This window comes from Oncorhynchus mykiss, chromosome 6, assembly GCF_057628025.1.
Source record: "Oncorhynchus mykiss isolate SJ-2025 chromosome 6, ASM5762802v1, whole genome shotgun sequence".
NCBI lineage: Eukaryota > Metazoa > Chordata > Actinopteri > Salmoniformes > Salmonidae > Oncorhynchus > Oncorhynchus mykiss.
In genome coordinates, this window is record NC_143027.1 from 66,094,068 (window position 1) to 66,116,368 (window position 22,301).

The 22,301-nt window shown below is 41.9% G+C and overlaps 2 protein-coding genes across 43 annotated transcripts in view; both read right to left on the reverse strand.

Annotated features, from left to right (window-relative positions):
• Positions 1-1,582: 1,582 nt before the first annotated feature.
• Positions 1,583-12,073, reverse strand: LOC110526378 (alpha-parvin). Of its 2 annotated transcripts, XM_021607302.3 has the most exons (13): positions 11,800-12,073; positions 9,247-9,336; positions 8,136-8,206; positions 7,912-8,014; positions 7,615-7,755; positions 6,495-6,610; positions 6,336-6,394; positions 5,294-5,313; positions 5,092-5,153; positions 4,937-5,005; positions 4,754-4,855; positions 4,575-4,647; positions 1,583-2,428 (listed from the first exon to the last, which is right to left on the reverse strand). In XM_021607302.3, exons 1-13 carry the CDS (start codon positions 11,933-11,935, stop codon positions 2,352-2,354), a joined length of 1,119 nt encoding a protein of 372 aa, XP_021462977.1. In that variant the 5' UTR covers positions 11,936-12,073; the 3' UTR covers positions 1,583-2,351. The 2 variants fall into 2 exon arrangements, with proteins under 2 accessions (XP_021462977.1, XP_090094758.1); XM_090238632.1 differs by lacking the exon at positions 4,754-4,855.
• Positions 12,074-18,164: 6,091 nt separating this feature from the next.
• Positions 18,165-22,301, reverse strand: part of mical2a (microtubule associated monooxygenase, calponin and LIM domain containing 2a) — a 47,376-nt gene continuing 43,239 nt past the window's right edge. For 21 of the 41 annotated variants that reach the window (XM_021607319.3, XM_021607318.3, XM_090238582.1 and 18 more), the window contains 3 exons: positions 21,825-22,002; positions 21,444-21,520; positions 19,967-21,348 (listed from right to left, as the gene is read on the reverse strand). In XM_021607319.3, the coding sequence (XP_021462994.3) occupies positions 20,965-21,348; positions 21,444-21,520; positions 21,825-22,002 (639 nt within the window). In that variant the 3' untranslated portion in view covers positions 19,967-20,964. Of the gene's footprint in view, positions 19,407-19,966; positions 21,349-21,443; positions 21,521-21,824; positions 22,003-22,301 lie in introns of those variants that run through there. The other 20 variants (XR_016496812.1, XR_016496810.1, XM_090238585.1 and 17 more) reach the window with 2 other exon arrangements.

A 22,301-nucleotide genomic window follows, 5' to 3' on the forward strand; every position in this document is an offset into this window, starting at 1 on the left:
TCAGCATAAGAGCAGCTCTTACACTACAGAGGCAAGAGAGTATCATGTCTGTTAGTCATGCGTAGAGGCTTATTTGATATAATGAATGGAGGGAGGGATGTAGAAGATGCGATGGGAGGGTAATTACTTTAATGGCTGCAAAGGCTCCTGTTCAAAACACCTTTGCGCACAATGGTTGATTATGGATGGTCATTTCAGCTTTCTGATGAAAACGCAGAGCTCTTCTCTGGGCTTGACTGATAATAGCATGACCAGAAATGTGTCAGAACAATGAAGTACCGAAATACATTGTCACATTCTCCCCTAAAGGTCTAAGCCTTCAGTTCTGAGCTTCAATTCATGGAAATAGTGGTATTTGTTAAACGCACCACAAAAAGCAAGATGAAGACAGAGAGTCAGAGTTTATACAGTATGATGTATGGAAAGATAGCAACTCAGTTCACAAGAGATATGACCAAGAGTAAAAACAGAAATATCAAGAAAACAAAAGAACTGAGCTATGAGTATTTTCTACTTTAGGTAACTCACTCATTTCTCCTCTCACTCATTTCTGTGCTGAATTAAATTAGTTGACATGACACACTAAAAGCATCTTAACTAATCTTAAGTGTCTGTAAATTGAAATAAGTGAATTTCAACTTCTAAAAAGAAGCAATTAAATAAAAGAAACATGCTACATAGATCAAATCAGGCACAAAGAAATTCCACTGAAACTTCTATTGTACCCTTGTCATGCATTATGTGCTGTGCTCAGTAGTGTTGTTACTCAAAGGAAAAATGTGACCTTCCTATTCGCAGCGAAGCACTTAGCAAAGCCACTCCGTCAGTGTGTGGTTAGCAAATCCATTCATGAATTGCATGTAGAGCACCTCTACTTCTTGGGAATTCTGTAAGCTAAGTTCTTGTTGTAAAGCAGCCACTTCCCCCAACACCCACAGTCCCATACAGTATTATTTGTCTATGAAACGGTACAATGTCAGGTGTAATGAAAGTTGGGTATAGTTATGTTAAAACCACCAAATCCTGATGGTATTTAAAACATGTATTTAAAAAAGCAAGTCAGTAATGAACAAATTCTTATTTACAATGACGGACTACACCGGCCAAACCTGGACGACGCTGGGCCAATTGTGCGATGCCCTATTGGACTCCCAATCACAGCCGGTTGTGATACAGCTTGGATTTGAACCAGGGTGTCTGTAGTGACACCTCTAGCACTGAGATGCAGTGCCTTAGACCCCTGTGCCACATTTTCTTGTGCTCTTCTATATTTCACTTGATGATATGGCACGGTAACAATACAGAGCATACAAGTTTCCATGGGAAGGAATGCCACAAGTTTGCTACAGCACAAGGCCCATAATCAAAACTGCACTCAGACCACAACATAGAAAGAAATGATCACGACATTCAAATTAAAGTACACAACGGAATCAATTTTGGTCAAATTCCCACACTACATTCTCAGCACTACTAGCTAGTTCTGTTGAATATAGTGTATGTTTTATCTTTTGAATTCATGCTCCACTCTTGAAACTGGCACTTGCTGTTCTGTAGTTTTAGTAAACACTGCTCTGGAACATTACTTTACAAACCTTTTTTATGAATAGATTATGAACAAATAGTCAAAATTAGCCATACATCATGCTTTGGATAAGTACAATTTTTTTTTAAGACTAATAGCTTCATATAATTGATCTAAAAGACTTTCTTTGGTAAATGATGAGCCAAAATGTCACTAAAAGGTAGACTATCTTTAAAGCACAACGACCAGTATTAAAATATATAAAATTAGACATAAAGCAAACAAAGGTAAAAGATATGCAGTGTGGCAGTATATAAATTAATAGTGCATACTGTGTGGTCCCATTGCTTTATAAGCACAAAAATCAAAAACCCTCTGAGCCAATTCAAAACTTCTGATTTCTTTCAAAAGATGGAAGTAAATACTTTGATAAGCACAAACTCAGCTGTCATACATTCAATACATCTATATTCTGATCCTTCATGTAGTCGCAAGTGAATCCAAGTAGACTTCAAACGGTTTCGGCCCGGAATGACATGGGCAAGAACAATTCAACATGGCAATGACTCAACAATACGACGGCATAATCAATAATTCATTAAGTTAACCTTCAATAATACTGAAATATATCTGTCTTTTCATATCCAAGTACTTTACAACATATTGTGCTGTACTTGTGTTTTAGTGAGCCTTCAGCAGGACAAAGCTAACACAGGTGTGCTCTCCCCATTAGATGCATCGTGTTTGCCCTGAAATATACATCTAAACAGGGCATTTGCTTGATAGATACGTCGATATAACTGAATGAACGGTGAAGCTCCCGTCTTTATTCCACATGTCTGTATTTGGTGAAGAGGTTGTAGAGTACCCTCAGAGTAGACTTCAGGTCACAGTTCACAATATCTGCCAAAAGATCAGAAAAACCAAAGGCAGACTTTAGTCTGGGAAACATTTACTAGAAAATAATCTAAAATGACCCAGATTCAGAGCTACGATTTACATGCTATATGATACCTTCGTCAAAAACATTGCCTGTAATTGGAACCAGCTCCTATTGCTAGCTACTGTATACTTAAGACACAACACCTATAAGATCTACACTAGCGCATTACATCCAGTGAGGCAAAACTGGCCTCTTTCAGCTACGCTGTGAAGAAAGATGCATTATAAAAAAACAGATGCTTCCATGAAGCTGTTTTGATTGCAGTGCGCTTTAAGTAGGCCTATTGCTATAATTTGGCATGCAACCACCTTTAAATCAAAGCTAAAGGGGAACACTTAAATGTTACAGCCCAATGCAGTCATCATGTGCCACTCAATGGTGCTTGACCGTACCATTAAAACTATTACAGGCCTCAGTTCAATTAACACAACGGTCACATAGTAATACCCAGGGGGAAAAGTAATCCCACATCAAATAGGGCGGCAGGTAGCCTAGCGGTTAAAAGCGTTGGGCCAGTAACTGAAAGGTTGCTGGTTCGATTCCCCAAGCCGACCGACTAGGTGAAAATTCTGATGATTTGCGCTTGAGCAAAGTAGTGCCTATAATTCGCTTTGGATAAGAGTGTCTGCTGAATGACTAAAATGGAAATATGTGCACTCTCTCTCTTGGTTGTTATGATTAGAAGGCATGCTCTGATTATATATAGAGTGTTGAGTGAATACTGCCCCAAGGGAAAAATATTGCCAATTTGTTTTATTTTTATCCCTTAATACAAAATGTTGAAATTCTGTTGTCACATATCTTTCTTTCAGAAACAATGTACAGTGGGGCAAAAAAGTATTTAGTCAGCCACCAATTGTGCAAGTTCTCCCACTTAAAAAGTTGAGAGAGGCCTGTAATTTTCATCATAGGTACACGTCAACTATGACAGACAAAATGGAGAAAAAAAATCCAGAAAATCACATTGTAGGATTTTTAATGAATTTATTTGCAAATTATGGTGGAAAATAAGTATTTGGTCACCTACAAACAAGCACGATTTCTGGCTCTCACAGACCTGTAACTTCTTCTTTAAGAGGCTCCTCTGTCCTCCACTCGTTACCTGTATTAATGGCACCTGTTTGAACTTGTAATCAGTATAAAAGACACCTGTCCACAACCTCAAACAGTCACACTCCAAACTCCACTATGGCCAAGACCAAAGAGCTGTCAAAGGACACCAGAAACAAAATTGTAGACCTGCACCAGGCTGGGAAGACTGAATCTGCAATAGGTAAGCAGCTTGGTTTGAAGAAATCAACTGTGGGAGCAATTATTAGGAAATGGAAGACATACAAGACCACTGATAATCTCCCTCGATCTGGGGCTCCACGCAAGATCTCACCCCGTGGGGTCAAAATGATCACAAGAACGGTGGGCAAAAATCCCAGAACCACACGGGGGGACCTAGTGAATGACCTGCAGAGAGCTGGGACCAAAGTAACAAAGCCTACCATCAGTAACACACTACGCCTCCAGGGACTCAAATCCTGCAGTGCCAGACGTGTCCCCCTGCTTAAACCAGTACATGTCCAGGCCCGTCTGAAGTTTGCAAGAGAGCATTTGGATGGTCCAGAAGAAGATTGGGAGAATGTCATATGGTCAGATGAAACCAAAATAGAACTTTTGGTAAAAACTCAACTCGTCGTGTTTGGAGAACAAAGAATGCTGAGTTGCATCCAAAGAACACCATACCTACTGTGAAGCATGGGGGTGGAAACATCATGCTTTGGGGCTGCATGGAGGAATGGGCTAAATTACCAGCAACAGTGTGTGAAAACCTTGTGAAGACTTACAGAAAACGTTTGACCTCTGTCATTGCCAACAAAGGGTATATAACAAAGTATTGAGATAAACTTTTGTTATTGACCAAATACTTATTTTCCACCATAATTTGCAAATAAATTCATTAAAAATCTTTTCTCTCATTTTGTCCGTCATAGTTGAAGTGTACCTATGATGAAAATTACAGGCCTCTCTCATCTTTAAGTGGGAGAACTTGTACAATTGGTGGCTGACTAAATACTTTTTTGCCCCACTGTATGTGTACAGAATGAAGTCACCCACCCTCTGCCCGTGGCTTGGGTTTCTCCAGGCTGCCATCTTGCATCAGCTCAAAGGAGAAAGCCACATTGTGCACCTATATGGGAAAAGAGATCCAGCATTAGCCATGCCAGTCCAGTAAGCATCTCACTGTAAACTATTTGTAAGAGATTAAAATTAGTCTGATTCACAATGTAGCCCACCTTTTGGTCAAAATGCTCTGGCGTTAGGAAGAAGTTGAAGAGAGGAACAAAGTAGCCCTCAAGCAGTCCCATCAGTAACACTAGGTACACACCATCAGCAAACTGCATGACAGGTAGAACAACATACCAATAATGACCATGTTCATAAGCAGGTATATTAAAAGGGAAACAAAGTAATCTCACCTGTGTGTCCAATTCAGACACCTCCAAGTTCAACTTGTTCAAGTGCTTGTTCACAAAGGTGATCAGAGTCTGCAAGAAGGGCAGGTATTCAGTCAATTTTAATGTTACACAAACAATGAATACCTTCGATTTTTCGAATTAGGATGGAGACTTGCCTTTTTCACCACATTCAGCTTGTCTGGTGCATGGTCAAACAAAGTGTCAAACGCATCTCGCTCTGAAATTGAATAGAGGTTAAATGATTACAATAACAGAATGTTCATTTTAGTAACACAGAAGTAATACAAAATAAATAATGTAATGGCTAATTAACTCAAATGAATACATGGTAATATGACACATTTTGAAAATGCTTACCATGTCTTCCTGATAGAGCCCTGCAAGAGAAGAGAACAACGTATTTCAGCACTGGTATCGTACTGTGTAATCACAGCGCTGGAGAACGACATTAGACGAAACAGACAAGTTCAAATGAGAAGAAAAAATTAACTAGGACTTTGTTTAAACTGGAAAAAATATTAACTGAATGCAGATGGTCTAATCAAGAAAGCCAGGCGGAAACACAAACAAAGAGATTTGCGTTGTGGTTCTATCCCAGGAGCAGTCCGATCAAACGCTGTGTGGTGGGCCTGCCTGGTGGACATGTGCCCGGGAGGCAGTGGCTTGTCTTCACGGTCCAATCTTCCCCGGCAGAGACATGCTTGAGCAGCTGCTGCCCCTCGCAGGACAACAGCCCAGGGCCCCCTCCCTCTTATCTCCAGAGCTGATTTGCACCCGTTGGACCACTATTAATCAGATGCAGCTCCATAAAGTAGTGGTGTGGCTGGCAGGAGCAGAACCTCCAAACCCTCCTCCCCTCACTAAATCTGCCCATCAGCATGGGGCTCCAACTGTCCATATCAACCCCCCAAGGTGTTGGCGTGTCTGCATTGTCTTTCCGCTTTAACGCGAGACCGAGAGAGGCCGTTCCATTCTCCTCATCAGTCCCTCAATTGTTCCAACTGCTTCAATGCCCAGCGGACTCATTTGCTGACTAATTTGTAAACAGATATTTACAGACATGTGATTCGCCCTATAATCACCTTGTTTTGAATGACCTTTCCAAGGCAAAGTACATGATTGTGTTCGGTTCTCGTCCCTTATACTTATACCTCCATTAACTTCGAATATGGAAAGCAAATTATACAATTAACATAATCTTCACTGACAAGTTTCTAAGGCCATCTTTCCTTAAACATTGGCCTTCATTTTCTTGGCTGCCTCTGTAAACAATTTTCCAACATTTTCTCTTCATACCCTGAGGGTCTGATAAAGGCCTTGTGGAAGACAGGACAAGTTGGGTAGTTTCATCCAGACATCTGCACATAGTTAGTTAAAAAGGATGACAGTGAAGACATACTCCGTGTTCCCTGTGATCTCTTCCTGAACCTGGCGAGACTGCAGGATCCCCTCCCGTTTCTGTGGGGAAAAACAGACAATTATGACATTTGACAAATATTTCACTTGTTTTCAGGGTTTCCCTTTTCATAGTACAAAATGTATCAGGAAAGGACTATACCTGTACAACCACAACTTGAATGGACACATGATCAGGTAGGCGGATGGGGGCGCGGCAGTGCTGAGACAGCGCCACCAATAAATGGAGAATGGCCACGATGCTTTTAGCATGGACAGCTAGGGGAGAACATAGGAAAGGAAAGAGGGAAGGAACGAGAGGAAAGTTATAGTACATCCACTGGGCATTGTCATTAAACAGATGATGCACACGCTGGTGCACTGGAGCAGGGTTCAGATAAGGAATTCTCTTTTTTCACAATTAGCAAGATAGGCGACTCTCAGCTTTCACAATGCCAAGTTGAAGGTTAAACAAAGGTCAAAAACAAAACGATGAACTCCGTGTCAGGTACAAACTGAACTTGTGTCTTTGGGGTAGAAGTAATGTGCCTTTGTTAGAAAACTGTTACAACCAATTCCATTCTTGTTGTCTGTTGTGTCAAAGCGATTCCTGTGACTGATACACCGAGCTGCAAATTACAGCTTCTTGAAAGATGGAATTCCAAACATGCTCATTTACCACAAAAATATTACATTTACTATTTAGAGAACCTGTATGGGAGGATATGAGTGAAAAAGAAAGGGATTAGCTGTCCTTTGATCACAGTCAGAAACAATCCTATTGATTTCCTCAAGTGCTTTTAGATCATCTACAAAGGATAAACCGAAAATTAAACTGAAATTTAAGAGAATTAGAAGGTTGCAATACACCAAAGAACAATAAACCAATGGAGAAAAAAAACATGGCTTCAGCATATTCTTAAAAAATAAACATGGCAAAAAATCAAATTGAAAAATTATTTTTTTTCGTTGACCTGCTGTGTACCGTGACCTCCCACCACTTGAGACAGGGATTACTTCTATGGTCATAATGTCAGAGGGTCAGCAGGGTGCAGATTAGTCCAATGTGAACTTTCTCTGTGCCTCTCTGTCACCCAACAAAATGACCAAACAAGCAGGGTAAAAAAAAATAACGACCTTATTACATTACCTTTACATTGTCTTTTACACACACCATTGTCATAATAATCATTTTGATCAACACATTCCAAATGGTTTATTAACAAATTAATAGAATACCAGGGATTCGAGTGAAACAGCGCTCTGTGAAACATGTCACCTACAGTCAATGGTCCATTTGATGTTTCTGATTGAGACCTTCAGAGTGTCGTTGATCTTCTCCAGAACTGTCTGCAACTTCTGCTTCTGGGCTATCTCAGACTGGGTCACCTCAGCCACATTCAGCCGCTCACCCTCCAGCTTCTCTGTAATACAAAGATAAATAAATATGTTTTATTGTCACATACAACGAGAACACAGGGAGGACCATCAAATCCAATTGGAATCAGACAAATACCAGAGGATAATGTGCTGCATTGCAAGCATAGAAGGGATGTTTTGGAGGGAATGAAATACTTTACCAAAGAGTTTCTGCAGAACCTGCCCATCGTAGAGGTCCTCAGCCAGGTCTTTGACAATGATTCTCTCCCCCACCAGCACATCATTGATCCAGTCTATGAGTACCTGCATACAAAACCTTATATAGAATTTAACAGGCACATACAAACTGTACATTCACGAGGCCCATAATATCGCTTTCCAATGCTTTGATTGTGACATACGGCAGTCATTTTCTATCTCACACCTTCATCAGTTCTTGCAGTTTGGGGTCATTCCTGGAGTTAGGGTCAACCATGGTGCGGACCTCATTCTCCTCTAGAACCACACACACACACACACACACGTTTAGAATATAGACAATGAGAAAGAGCATGAGAGTTTGCTGACGACACAACGATGAAGATGGCCTATAGGGAGGAGGTCAGAGAACTGGCAGTGTGGTGCCAGGACAACAACCTCTCCCTCAATGTGAGCAAGACAAAGGAGCTGATCGTGGGCTACAGGAAAAGGTTAGCCAAACAGGCCCCCATTAACATCAACAGGGCTGTAGTGGAGCAGCTTGAGAGTTTCAAGTTCCTTGTTGTCCACATCAGCTACGAACTATCATGGTCCAAAAACACAAAGACAGTCGTGAAGAAGACACAACAAAACCTTTTCCCCCTCAGGAGACTGAAAAGATGTAGCATGGGTCCTCAGATCCTCAAACGCTTCTACAGCTGCACCATCGAGAGCATCCTGACCGGTTGCATCACCACCTGGTATGGCAACTGCTCAGTATACTGATCGCTACAGAAGGTAGTGCGCTACAGAAGGTAGTACGTACGACCCAGTACATTACTGGGGCCAAGCTTCCTGCCATCCAGCACCTGTATAATAGGCGGTGTCAGAGGAAAGCCCATAAAATTGTCAGAGACGCCAGTCACCCAAGTTATAGACTATTTTCTCTGCTACCACACGGCAAGCGGTACCGGAGCGCCAAGTCTAGGACCAAACACCTCCTTAACAGCTTCTACCCTCAAGCCATAAGACTGCTGTAAAAAATGACCTCAACTAATCTGTACCCCCGCACACTGACTCGGTACCGGTACTCCCTGTATATAGCCTCGTTATTGTGTTACTTTTTACTTGAGTTTATTTGGTAAATATTTTCTTAACTCTTCTTGAACTGCAATGGTGGTTAAGGGCTTGTAAGTAAGCATTCCATGGTAAGGTCTACACTTGTTGTATTCGGCGCATGTGACAAATAAAATTTGATTTGATTTGAAAGAGCGAGAAAGAGAGAGCGTGTGTGTGTGTGTGTGTGTCTGTGCGCGTGGGCATGCGATACACTGCAGGAGTGAAGGTGGAGGCCTTACCCAGCATGGTGTCCTCTGGGTCCAGCTCAAAGGGGATGGGGCTGAGTGGCAGGTTGATGGCATTCATGCCCTCCTCCTGGAGCTCAGACACTGCAAAAGCAGAGAAGCAGAGACCTTTAGTGGCGTGACTCAATGTGTGACAGGCTAATTATTATACAACTGTGCTGAGACCTCCATTGAGTTAATAGGCACAAAAAATGTGTCCAGCAGAGAAAATCGGAGGGCAAGTCAAGTATCATCAGCAACACACAACATTGGCCCTCATCATCTCAGCAGTAAAGCTCACATGTACACAAATAACAGAGAGAGTGAGTCTTTCCTCCACTCACCTAAGGTTGTCCTCTACACTCATTCCACCCAATTTAGGGCTCTTTTCTTCAGGTTAAGCTGTGCTCTTCATGCCAGGTTGTCAGTATTATGGCACATTGGTCTTACCAGGAAGAGTTGGTTCACAACGCATGTCTCTAATTATAACCGGTTATCTTTGGTCACGTTCGGGTTAGCCAGGAGAGAGAGAGCTCAGTCTAGCTTTGATCAATAAGATGAAGCGCCTCATTGTAGCCAGTGATAATACTACATGGGGAGATTCCCAGAATGAGCCAATCACACTATTACCGTAAATTGGAGAAGATGTAAGAGAGTGTATGTCTATTAACTAAGCATTCATGGTCAGTTGATCTGATAGCTCAGACCATGCTGATAGCCATTACCTCTTTGAAAAAAAGCTTTCTCTCTGAGACACATCGCCCCACACAGGACAAAGCCATCCTCTCCATCCAGTTGCTAGGCGTTCATAGATCTAGGCTCGGTCTCACGCTGCTGTCCTGAGCATCTGCCTCCTTCCCTGATCATTTCACTTACCTCGCCTGGCGTCGTGCAAATTGGCACATGTGGGGAATTCACACAGGTGATGTGACAACCTGACCACTCTGTCTGGCCATGGTGCCAGCACTGCTAGTTCCTGTCCGGACCAGTTGATATGTCAGTAAGATCCCTATAGCACTGATGCAGAGCTGCATAACATAACGTGATAAAGGCCTGCAGAACAAACTACGATATGTTTTTTTTTCAGTTTCCTCCCAAACAGAGAAAGCGCCCCCTGGAGATGTCAACATCCTGTTAGTAATCAACACCAAGATCTCCCTCTGCTGTTCAGGCCTAACCCACAGAGACACCTTCCTCCTTCCTCACACTAAAAGAGCTGCATCCATTTGGTTCTTCAACAAATTGTATAACCAACGCAAAAGCGTCATCTGGATAATGTAAACCTCTCTGTCTGTCTCTGTCTCTCTGATCTGAAAGGACTGCTCCTCAGTTCACAGGCAGAGACACAACATGGTTTACAATAACGCTCATATGATTGAAATACTGTATGTTGCTGTCATGGCAGCGGAGAGGCCCTCCATGGAACAGACCCCTACAGGACCAGGTTGGACGGTATTTGTTCAGTATTTTGGTGAATGGGGCTCAGCTGCACACTCACTTTCACATGCCCCTCAGGAGTATATATAGGGCATGTCTGTATCAAAAGATATGCTTCAAATGTAATTAATAAAAAGGGGTCAAAGTGTCTTCCAAGAAACATTATAAACAATAATAGTGCTTCAGACATTTAATCATACTTGATGCTTGCTCATTTACCAAAAAGATTCAACGAAAACTCAAGTGCTTGTCTAATTCATACTTAATTGAAGGTATGATTTAAATAAATGTGAAACTATGAAAGCCTTGGCAGCCTCTGGTCTGAACTCAGGCAGTGGTTGTGCTGGAGAGAGCATGCAACTTTTTCCTCATTCTTTGGTGAACACATCTGTGATGGAATATCAGCAGCCTCTTATCCTTACATGGCAGTAGCTCAGCCATGTGTACTGTAAACACAGACACACACAGCCTTCTTCTGCAATGGTTTGGACAAACACAATGTAATACAACTCAAATAGATCCTGTCCCCCTCACCAAAAACAAAATTATCCAAATTATTATCACAGTTATTTGATGATAGATTCAGACATCAAACATGAAGAGGGCCTTTCAATCACCATCCCCGTTATCGTATAACAAAATGACGTCATGGAAACAGACACACCTCAGCAATTACTCGTGGGCCTATACTATTACCGCGTTCAAAACAACTGTGAACTCAGAAATCTCCGACTTCATTCTTCAGTGTGTTCAAGCTCCGACTGGGAATTTTTTTTCTTCTTTCACCTCAGAATTAACAGTCGGGAACTCGGGCATCTTTCCCGAATTTCCGACATGAAGATCACATACGCCATGATTTGACCTAGTTTTTTCCGAGTTCCCAGTTGTCATGAAAGCACCATATAGCAACGTCTCTTAACTTGTTTTCACGCAAAAACTGTCATTAATCAATTCAACAAAATGATTAATTCTGAAGAAAAAAAACGGTGGAATGTGTCTATTTATAGCATATAGCCTACTGTTCAACAGGAATCGTATTTTATTTATATATTTTTTAGCTTTCGTGATGTCAACCTTTTTATGTAGATGCCTTAATAATAAATAAATAAAAATATAGCCTAATGAACGAACCTTCTTTTGCCTTTTTTCTTCTGGCCAAAGTTCCCCCAAGTTTTCCGAGGAAAGAGTCGTCTTTTTTTCTTGAAGGTGGTGATTTTGGAGTCGGAGATTTGGGAGAAGAAGGTGATTTCTGTGGCGAAGAAGCCATTTCCAGTTTTTACTGGATATTCAAGCTATTGAGACTGTTGTAGCCTATCATAGAAACACAACTTTCTGCTTGTCAAAGTTTACGGAATAGACAACGACGGAAACAGAATTCCAAGTATTTGCGCAGCCATCCGACTTCTCCCTGTTATTTGATTCCCGTACACATCCCGTTCCCACCCACATTTTATGGATATGGAAAAAATAAGATAGCCTATGTCCAGCTATGAGGAATAACGGTATTGTGAAGCATGAGCCGACAATATAAAAGAATCAGAGGGTTTTCGATTATATTCATAGGAAAATTAAGTCCAGCGAAATTATCAAACGTATTTTTCCACTATCCAGATTTATTTACTTTCAGCAATATAATTCTCCATCAGTTTTGTTTTACTTTTGCTAAACATGAGTTTCCATGGGGCTGGAACAAGGCCAATATAGGAAATATCACCAATGATATACAGCACACTCGTTCTGCAGTCCTAACATGGAGTGTAACAAACTTGTTCAAGGAATCCCTATCCTTAATGGGGGAGAATGGGTAAGCCAAGGCAGCGGACTCAATCAGTGTTCAGCCAGATCATTACACGATTGCTTATTTACCTCGTTCTGCTAATGATCTGGTGAACTTGGTCTAGCTAGCACAGCTGACCAGGCAAGTGGGAGCTGTTACCAAAGCAATGACATTCAAGCCTCTACACAGGCCTACACATTTCTGCCACATTATTTACCTCCAACATCTTGGGATGTAATCAAATATGCAGATGATAATAAATACATTTTTGTGTGTTGTTTTTACAGTAATAGTAACATACTCTTGCTGTCTAGTTTTATGAAAAACTTTGGGTGAACAAAAGGCCTATTGTGCAGCCAGTGCAGCCCTTTTGCCCTCTCTTTTGATACAATTATGTGAACAAAGCCATGTAAACAAAATGCACAATGGCCCTGGCCTTGCCCTGGGCTGTCATTAGAGGAGACATTTCCCATGCAGTACTGTTGGACTATCTGTGGCATGGCCCTGGTGTAGACAGTGAGGAGCCCCTCTGGTCAGGACGTCTGGGGCCACTTCACCCAAGAGCTCTAACATTGAGTTTGACCCATTTGACCAAGCTTTCAAATGCATTTCTCACTAGACTGACGTTCTCTTATTTGACAAGAGATGGACAGATATGCTCATAGAAGCTTGTTTTAAGGCAGGCTTTAAGAATGACATAATCAAATGGACTCATATTAGCACTCAACTGATATGACTAAGAGCATGCTTACCAACTTATAGGTTTTTCTTCTGCCATCAGGAGTCATACAGCAAAAGGAATAGAAGTCCTAGATACAGTATTTCACCTGAAACATGGTTTATAATTAACACATGTAGATATTACTCTTCTGAGATACATTTACTGTAACAATGTGGGTTGCTTTTGCTTATGGGAACATTTGTCTTGTTTCATTTAAGGGAATGATTTGGAAAGTTCTAAGAAAATGAAATTGTGAATGTTATTTATTTTTCCTCTCCACAGCGTTCTATTTCCATTGCCACTCACAGCTTCTGTAATTTCATTGCAATTTCAGCCTCAGATTGCTGTTCTTTTTTAATGCTAATCATTGTTATTATATAACCTGTGTGAACGACAGTTTTTTTCCATTTAAGATGAGGGCATTTACATGAAAATATGAAATGCTCTCAGGGTCAATCCACAGTCACATTGCAGTCCACAGGGATGAGCAGAGCGGACAGGCAGATACAACAACGAACAATGACCTCTGCAGTGGATTCCATTTTACACCAGCATTCTACCAATGCCCCTTGCTGTGCCATACTCAGTTCTGTGAAAGACAGTGAGGGGTAAGAGCAGGGCCACTTCACATATTCTTTGCATGACTGAAACCTCATATCGGTCCTTGCTCTGCTGTTAGAGATACGTTTCTGAAATCACATTCAACATGTCCCTGCAGCTTCTTTTGTGTTGATCACATGCGGAGGTGGGAATGTAACTCTTTAGACTAGATACAATTAATGAGAGAGATCTGTGATAGGGCTTGTGTGATTATTTGTCAGTGCATGTGTTCTCCCATGGCCGTGTCAGCTCTGTTAGATTTTCCCCTGTGCTGGAGGATCCTGCTGTGGTGTGAGGCATGAGGAGCACGTTAAAGAGGAGTGGGAGCGCTGAGCGCTGAGCCCACAGCCCTCCTCCTTACACCTCTACATCCCCTCGACCTCAGCATCCGGCCTCCTCTGTGCCTTCTAAACTCCCCGCTGTGGTCATCTCCACAGACACAAAGAACACAACTCTAAAACGCTCCCTTTCCTCTCAGTGGAGTCCCACCTCTCTATCCACCATCCAGGGCCATGCACCCTGTCACCCTACACCACGGACTACTGTCTCATCTGAACCCTTAGGTCATGAGTGCGGCTCGCAGGTGGACTCCCAGAACACGCTGATCATAACGTACTGAATTAACAACGTGTATTTTGACTGATGCATTGCTGTTGTTTCAGAACGGTGACCAGGTTAAGGACGGTCAAGTTCACAGGCAGAGGGCTCCTCAGATGCAGTGGTGACACACACAAACACATGTGCACACATCAAAACAGACTTGAGTTATCACTGTGATACTTGACTTGCCCTCCATAACTGGTCTCAATTAACCCCAGCTCTCACCAATTCCATCTCCAGGCATTAAATGCTATGTCCGTGACAGACAAGTAATCCAATGCCAAAGAGATCATCTGTGCAGTTTGGTTGGGATAAATGCTTTTAAACTGCATCTCTGTTCTCTTCAATTACGTAAGCAAGGAGTGTGTGCCGAGTATAAATGACTTTGCATGATTTGTTCTCAGCTGGTAATTTAATTTAATATCACTAGCCAGTTAATAGGCAGATAACCCTTAGGTACTGTATTATATAGCATCTGGTACCTCCACTTGCCCAAGCATCTGTTCCATGATAAATAACTGACGTCAAGAGGTATGGTTATACAAAATGTATGAAACAAATTAATAGAAGTGGTTATCACAACTGATAGCTAGCTATTTAGCAAGTTCCTAAAATAGAAGCATAACTTTTTAATTTCCTTCAACTGATAGATTTCATTAGAATCTGTGTCAGTATTGGTCACATGTTGGATCTGACAGGTTTAATTGTTTGTCAGATTGAGATGTGACTGATGGTCGTGGTATTCAGAGCACCTTAACCTTTCCATTGGGAAGATAATGCAGTCTGTCCTGTAAAACTTGGCCTGTTTGTCACCAAGCTGCCTTATCTTACAATAGAGAGGTGAGCCATATGATGGGAGCCAAACACTGGGGATCAAACAGACCCTCCCTTGAGCAATACGATTATTCAGGCAAGATTTCATTCTGTTGTGAATGACATTAAGCATGGAGCAGCCAGTGTGGTCTGATAGGAGAGATATCAAATCAGCCACCATGCATATTGTGATACCAACATAAACCTGCCTGAAGCTGATGGTTTAACTGGTTCAGTGAGCTGAACAAGTGAGAAAGTTGGAGACAGAAAGAGAAAGAAAGTGTTTCCGATTCTATTGGTATGCTGTAGGCCTTGGTTCTTTTAAACATGTTTATGCTGGCCAATGCCTGAACCCACATATTAGACAATTACATAGAGGCATTTTTGGGTCATTTCCATGATCTCTTGATATGAGCCTCTTTCTAAACAACAGTGCTTTCTAGTGGTTACCTGTTCCAATGACATGTTAGAGGACATGAAATAGAATCAGTAGGATATAATCATTACACTGTTATGAGCTGTGGTAGATGGTAGTTGCCAACCCGTAAATGACTCATACGTGATCAGTTAATAACTTAGATAACGTAATTTGACCCATTTCATTTATTTTCCCAGAGTTGAGATCATAAAAATTACTGTGAGAACTAGAGTCCAGAGGGTATTGCTATTACGTAGCAGAGCTGCACAGCAACGGGTGATGACAGAGGAGGAAGGAAGGGGCAAGAGGTACAACAGGAAAAGGAAATGGTGGAGACAAGAGAGGAAGACCTTACAGACAGAGAGGCAGACATGCACTATAGTGGCAGAGGAGAGACAAAGTAGGGGAGAGTGAGAGACACAGGCAAACATACATGCCCGCACATACAGGCACTATATATTAATATCTCATCACCCTCCCTCTCCTGGGACAGTGGCATAGATCAGGGATCAAGCTGAGGGGAAGGTGTGAGTCAGAGTAGAATGTGGAGCCATATCACACTGTTATTGGAAACAGTGATTCCGCCAGTGGGTGGCATCAGAGGCTCAACGTTAGTCTCATCCAGGCCAGATAGGAAAAACAGTCCCTTAACCAGCTGCATATTACTATAAGGCAGTGATTTACAAAGCACGGCTGCTGAATAGAAAATGCCATGTCAAGGCGGTCAACTCTAATTGACTGTCAAGAGAGTGTGCCACTTCAGTTGAGTGTAATTTCCCTTTGCAAGTAATTGTTCTGTAATTTCTGGAGACATTAAATAGCTCAAATGCCACTTTAAAAAATTGTAGCTTGCCCCTGGATCCCGCTTGCATAAACAGTTTTTTTTCTCCATTTTTTACAAATCATTTATTATATTCTGTCCTGTTGATCACTCAATTACTAAATAATGTCAGCTATGCACATTTACCCTTGACTTGATAGCTCCAATGGCTGAGGTAAAACAGTTCGCATTCCTCAATTGACAATCTCAAATCTATGCTAAGGGTTGAATGCTCTGAAGGCAGCAGATTAATGAAATAAAATATCTACCTTTATACAACACCAAATAGACACATACCTGTGTGTGTCATGATTTATCTCACTGAATACATTGCTTTTACAAACCTCCATTGTTATTTAGTCAAGAAACACTTGGCCTTCTGTAGACCTTTCAATGTTTTTAGGGGTCACATTTCCTCAGCTTCTCCCTGATCTCTGCTGTACTGGAGGAGGGAGTGAGGCATAACCTGCTGACCCCAGTAGCTTCGATTACATCACAGCACACACACCATTGGTCCGTCACACTGTGTGATGCAAAGCTTCTGAACAAAATGTCCAGGCCCATCCAGCCCCGGTCTAGCAAATGTGCCAGATCAACAGTATGCTTAAAGTTGAAGTTTGGTTTAGAACATCTCCCTCTGATGTTTGTGTGAGAGGCTCTGAGGACTCAAGGAAACAGACATTTTTACAAGCAGCATCATCAGGACTTGCAAAATTGTTGGCTGAAGGTTGTTTTTTTGGTTTCCGTGGTGATAGTTTGAAGGGACAAGTGGATGATACTAGAAAAAAAGAGTGCTTCAATGTTGTGATTACATTAAATCAAGCTTTCCCCTTACAAGCAAAGCTAATGGAAGGTTTTGGATACTGGTGATAATACAGCCAGGGACATATGCTTTGGCAGCTAGTATAATACATTGATTGTATGTTTCCTTTGAAATAATTGTATTCTTTATAAAACAGTACACACCATTTTTTTAAAACACTTCAAATTCTAAAGTATGTGCTTTAAAAAAAAAAGTTATTCTAGTGGTGTGGGGTGGCATGTAGCGTAGAGGTTAGAGCATTGGGACAGTAAGCGAAAGTCTCTGGTTCGTATACCCGAGCCGACAAGCCGAAAAGTCTGTCGGTGCCCTTGAGCAAGGCACTTAACCCTAATTTTCTCCAGGGTTGCTGTACTACTATGACTGACCCTGTAACACAACACATTTCACTGCACCTATCCTGTGTACTGTATGTGACAATAAAACATCTTAATCAGGTATGATGAGAGATGATTTCATGGCTGTTGAACAAGACACAAGACACTGATGGAGCATATGGGGAAAGAGAACTGACTCCCTCCTGTGAGAACCATGAACCATATCTGGCAGGACTACAGTGGACTGGCTGGGGAGAGAGTTGTATGGTTTGACATGTCCCCTTTGACCTCATCACCAAAGAATCCTTTCTGGCTCTCACGGATACAGAAAGAGCTCCAGGAACATGTCCGCCTGGGACAGAGGAACTTAACCCATCCAATCACACATTTTAATTTAGGAGACTAGACATGGTAAGTAGACTAAATATAGGACATGCTCTGTAAAAGGAGTTCATGTTTAGGATTTACTTTGAGTACTGAGCCTGTATACTATGTGATGCTGAACGGCTCGACTTAAACGTGTTACCCCTATCTGTACTATTCTATGTGCCATATCAACCCATGGGGAGAACAACATTGTGATATTATGAAAGAATGACAGTAAACTGGATCAAGATGACAAATCACTTTATTTACATTTGTTGCTTTAGGTCATACATAAAGCAACACAGAATCTCCATGAGAAAAGCAGGCTGCATTTGAAGTCCCATAAAACATTGTTCAATGTATTCATTTAAGACAACATGAGCTATGAACCTGTTGGGAGATTCGTTCCCTTTGTTTGTGTGGGTCAAGAAAAAGTTATCCTGGGTGACAGCGTCTGGAAGAGAGAAAGAAAGATGGCAAAAGATGGGAGAAAAAGTGGCATGCCTTTACATGACAGAAAGCTGTCTGTCAATCGTTCAACCTGCACTCGGGAAGACCAATGCAGTCCAAACACCACAGGTTCCGTGTTATGCATGCAGACACTGAAAAGACAGTCTCTTAGAAGGTGTGACTTTGAACATCATGGTATTATGATGTGTTTCAACCTATAACAAGTGTGTGCTGTAGTTATGGTTCTGCTGGGGGTGCTGGACACAGACATTAGTAGTTTAATAAATTCATAGGTTCCAGGGAATCCCACATATTTAGCCTCACATTGACCTGTTTTACCATTTTATTTTCAGGACAACCAGGGCTACAAGTAGAACATAACATTTGACATAAACAGTTGCATTCATGAGTTTTATTGACAAATGTCTATTAAAAAAAACAAGGTCCAGCCCCCAGAAAAGCTGATTAAAAATTAGTATATAATAATTACAATTGTAAATTCAAAAATGGTTTGCTTAGTGGGAAATTAATATCCAACTAGTCAGTGACAACTGTGTGGAGTATGGAGTTTGTGACAGCAACTATGTGAGTTTATAGACACTATGTCCTGAGATTTCCTATGATCTACTAAGAAGAACTTCTTACCTCCTAACAACTCTTGATTGGCTTATGAGCGTCATAGAGCAGACCAGTTACATTTACGTGTTTGTGAGAATCTCAGCCTTTCAGAGTACGGTCATAATAGTTTGTAGATTAGACATTTTTGTGAGAAGAATCGTTTTTGGGATCTAATATTGGCGGATGCAGACGAAATTGAAAAATCCTATGCTAAAAACTGCTGTCGGTAGCTCAAACACAGGGGTTAGAAGCATTTTTTACTTGTGTGTGGAAATGCTGACAGTATTTGGACTAATCTAACAAAGCATCCACTCCAAAACATTGTTCACAAAACCATGTGACCATGCAGGTGATCACCTTCAGAATGGCATGTCTCCTAACCAATCAGGAGGCCCATCATCAGAAAGTTGAAAATAGACTTCCAAGTGAACAAGAATAGAAATGAAAGGAAGGAAATATAGTAGGTTAGAATATAGAGAAAAATCAGAGGGAGGATCAAATCCAGTAACAATGCATAGAAACTTTGTAATTGTTAGATAACATGAGATTGTGCTATTCAACAACATGCCATTTAGCACTGTACAGTGTACTGCATGAATGATGTAACTTCTGGTTAGGGCTGAAAACACTTGTCATTTTTAAAGTGCACCAACTGTATCTTTGGAATTTGTATTGGTAATAAAGCTGAGATCCTGCTATCATACTTGACATGGTTATTAACAGTGAGATGAGTGGCAAGCACAAACACACCACAGCATTCAAACAAAGCCTGTGTTATCATGTCTGATTCAGTCCTTCTGAACAATTCAATTCAGCAATATTCTTAACATTCTGAAAAACATATTGAAGTGAAATAGACCTGTACAAATAATAAAAATGAAGAAAAACCTCCTCTATTACAAGCATACAACAACTCTTTAGAAGATTGTCTCTTATTCCACCTTTTCATACAGTAAATTGAATTTGGCCTTGCATCTGTTTCACCAACAGGTGGCAGCAATGAGTAAGCATTAAACAGTCCATGAACTGTAGTAAACCAAAGCCCATGTCCATGAAACCTTTTCCCCTTTTTAAGTACAACGGACAATGCACAAAAATACTGGAGGCACTGGGCCATAAAATAAAGCAATAAAAGTTATCATAATGTGTTGCGAAAGTACACTATGGTCACGGTGTCATACGAGATCTTACAATAAAAACATAAACATTTTAATTTGTGTCAAACAATATTGAAATTGAAAAAAAGATGACCTTGTCGAGCACAGATCCACGTTGGCCCCCGACCCAGACCCCGACCCTGACCTGTGAGTTCAGCAGGGTTTAGTAAACGTGCAGCATCAGCACTAGTCATTATCCAAGGCCTGGACAGCCATTAGGCAGCCATTAACTACCACACCATTCATCAGGCATCAGCCCCAGGTCAAGGCAGCTCCCCAAGTTAAAGTGCTTCAAGTCAGTCTTTTCATTTAGATTACCTTTTCCACACAAAAAAATCTGTCATAACCTGAGTTAAGCCATGTAAAAACTGGCTCGACTTTGACAGCCAGTTGTTGAAAGACTCAACTCTAGAGCAATATAGATTGGATGATTTCAGCAGTCATATCAACCACATACCGTGAATGATTTATACCACCATGAAACCATGTACAGCACATTACCCCTCATCATAAAGAAAAATGTAATGTTCATGAAACATCGCACGTATCACAAACCAAGCTACCACTTGGGAAATGTTACTTGTTCTTTGGTTGGTGTAGGACTAGATCTAATGCACTGACAGCTACATATTCTGTGAGAAAATATTAACAAGGTGCTTGTACACATGGTCAAACGGTACTTGCCACCATATGACATGGCACAAATGCAAGATACGCCAGTTAATGTTCGGCCAGGCTTCAGACCCTATTGCATGAAGGTTAGGATAGGGATAGGGTTAGGGTTAGGGTTAGGATTAGGCTTCCTTCCCTGGTGGGCCTCTACATGAGCCTATGGCCTAGGTGTTCCTCCAGCCACAGCAGTAGGGGCTGGATGGACTGGGAGACAGGCCCGGTTTCAGAGTACATCTGCAGCAGCACCTCCTGGAGCATGAACAGCAGTGGCACTCCCAGGCTCAGCAGCTCATACAGGAAGACATAGTCCTGCACATTGGCTCTAAAGTGGAGGCCCACAGCATGGGCCGTACCATGCACCCAGCGAGACAGGAGGCGGGGGGAGTCACACACAGCCCGGGTCACACTCAGGGGCCAGCTCAGGCACTTCCTCAGGCGGGAGCTGATGGTACCTGGTGACTGGCTCTGCCGTCCTTCTGTTGTGTCACAGTCAGGAGTCTGTGTCCCTGATCCCTCCTGAACCCCGGCTCCCTGAGGGAAAGACCCATTTAGTCACAAAGATGTCCCACAAATTAACATCAAAATGACAATGGCAAGTGGCTGATTGAATGATCCAGAACAATTACCAGATGTGAATTGAATGTCCTCCGATGGTTCATTCCATTTTTACGTTGTGTGAAGTGCAGCTTGCAGTACAACTTGCCTAATTGAACATGATCAAATGAGGATTTAGAAAAATTGGCACATAAACAGTTAATTATCTCTACCCGGCACAGACAAAAGAGGACTGGCCACCCCTCAGAGTCTGGTTCCTCTCTAGGTTTCTTCCTAGGCTCCTGCCTTTCTAGGGAGTTTTTCCTAGCCACCGTGCCGCTACATCTGCATGGCTTGCTCTTTAGGGTTTTAGGCTTGGTATCTGTATAGCACTTTGTCACAACTGCTGATTTGATAGATTGATTGATTGACAGCAAGCAAACATCTATACCTTAGTGTTGGGAAACACATACCCTGCTCAGAGTCGAAGGCATGGCCTCCCTGGCGCAGGATGGAGCCACAGGTGTCACAGCGAAAGCATTCCCTGTGGAAATAAAGTCCCTCAGCACTGATCCTTTCCACCACGTACACACGCTTCTGACAGGAGTGACACTGGTCACCAGACCCGGGGAACTCCCTCCGCAAGGAACCCTGGGAAACAGAACAGAGAGGCAGACAGTGCTACAAACGCTGTCAGCCCAGTAAATGACGATAATAAGGGAGTGATGCACTTGTGTCAGATTCCACAACTTTGACCCTAAAAGGCCTTATGGCCCGAGTTTGGCCTTTAGTTCACAAAGCATAAAGAGTCATAGAGTCCTGCAAAGAATAATCATCCCAATCCTTATTTTACACAATCCCACTTCATCTGACTCAGAGCCAGGGCCTGGGACATAGTCTATGTTCTTCACCTAGATAAGGGCTGTTGTTCAAGGCTGGTACAGTCTGAG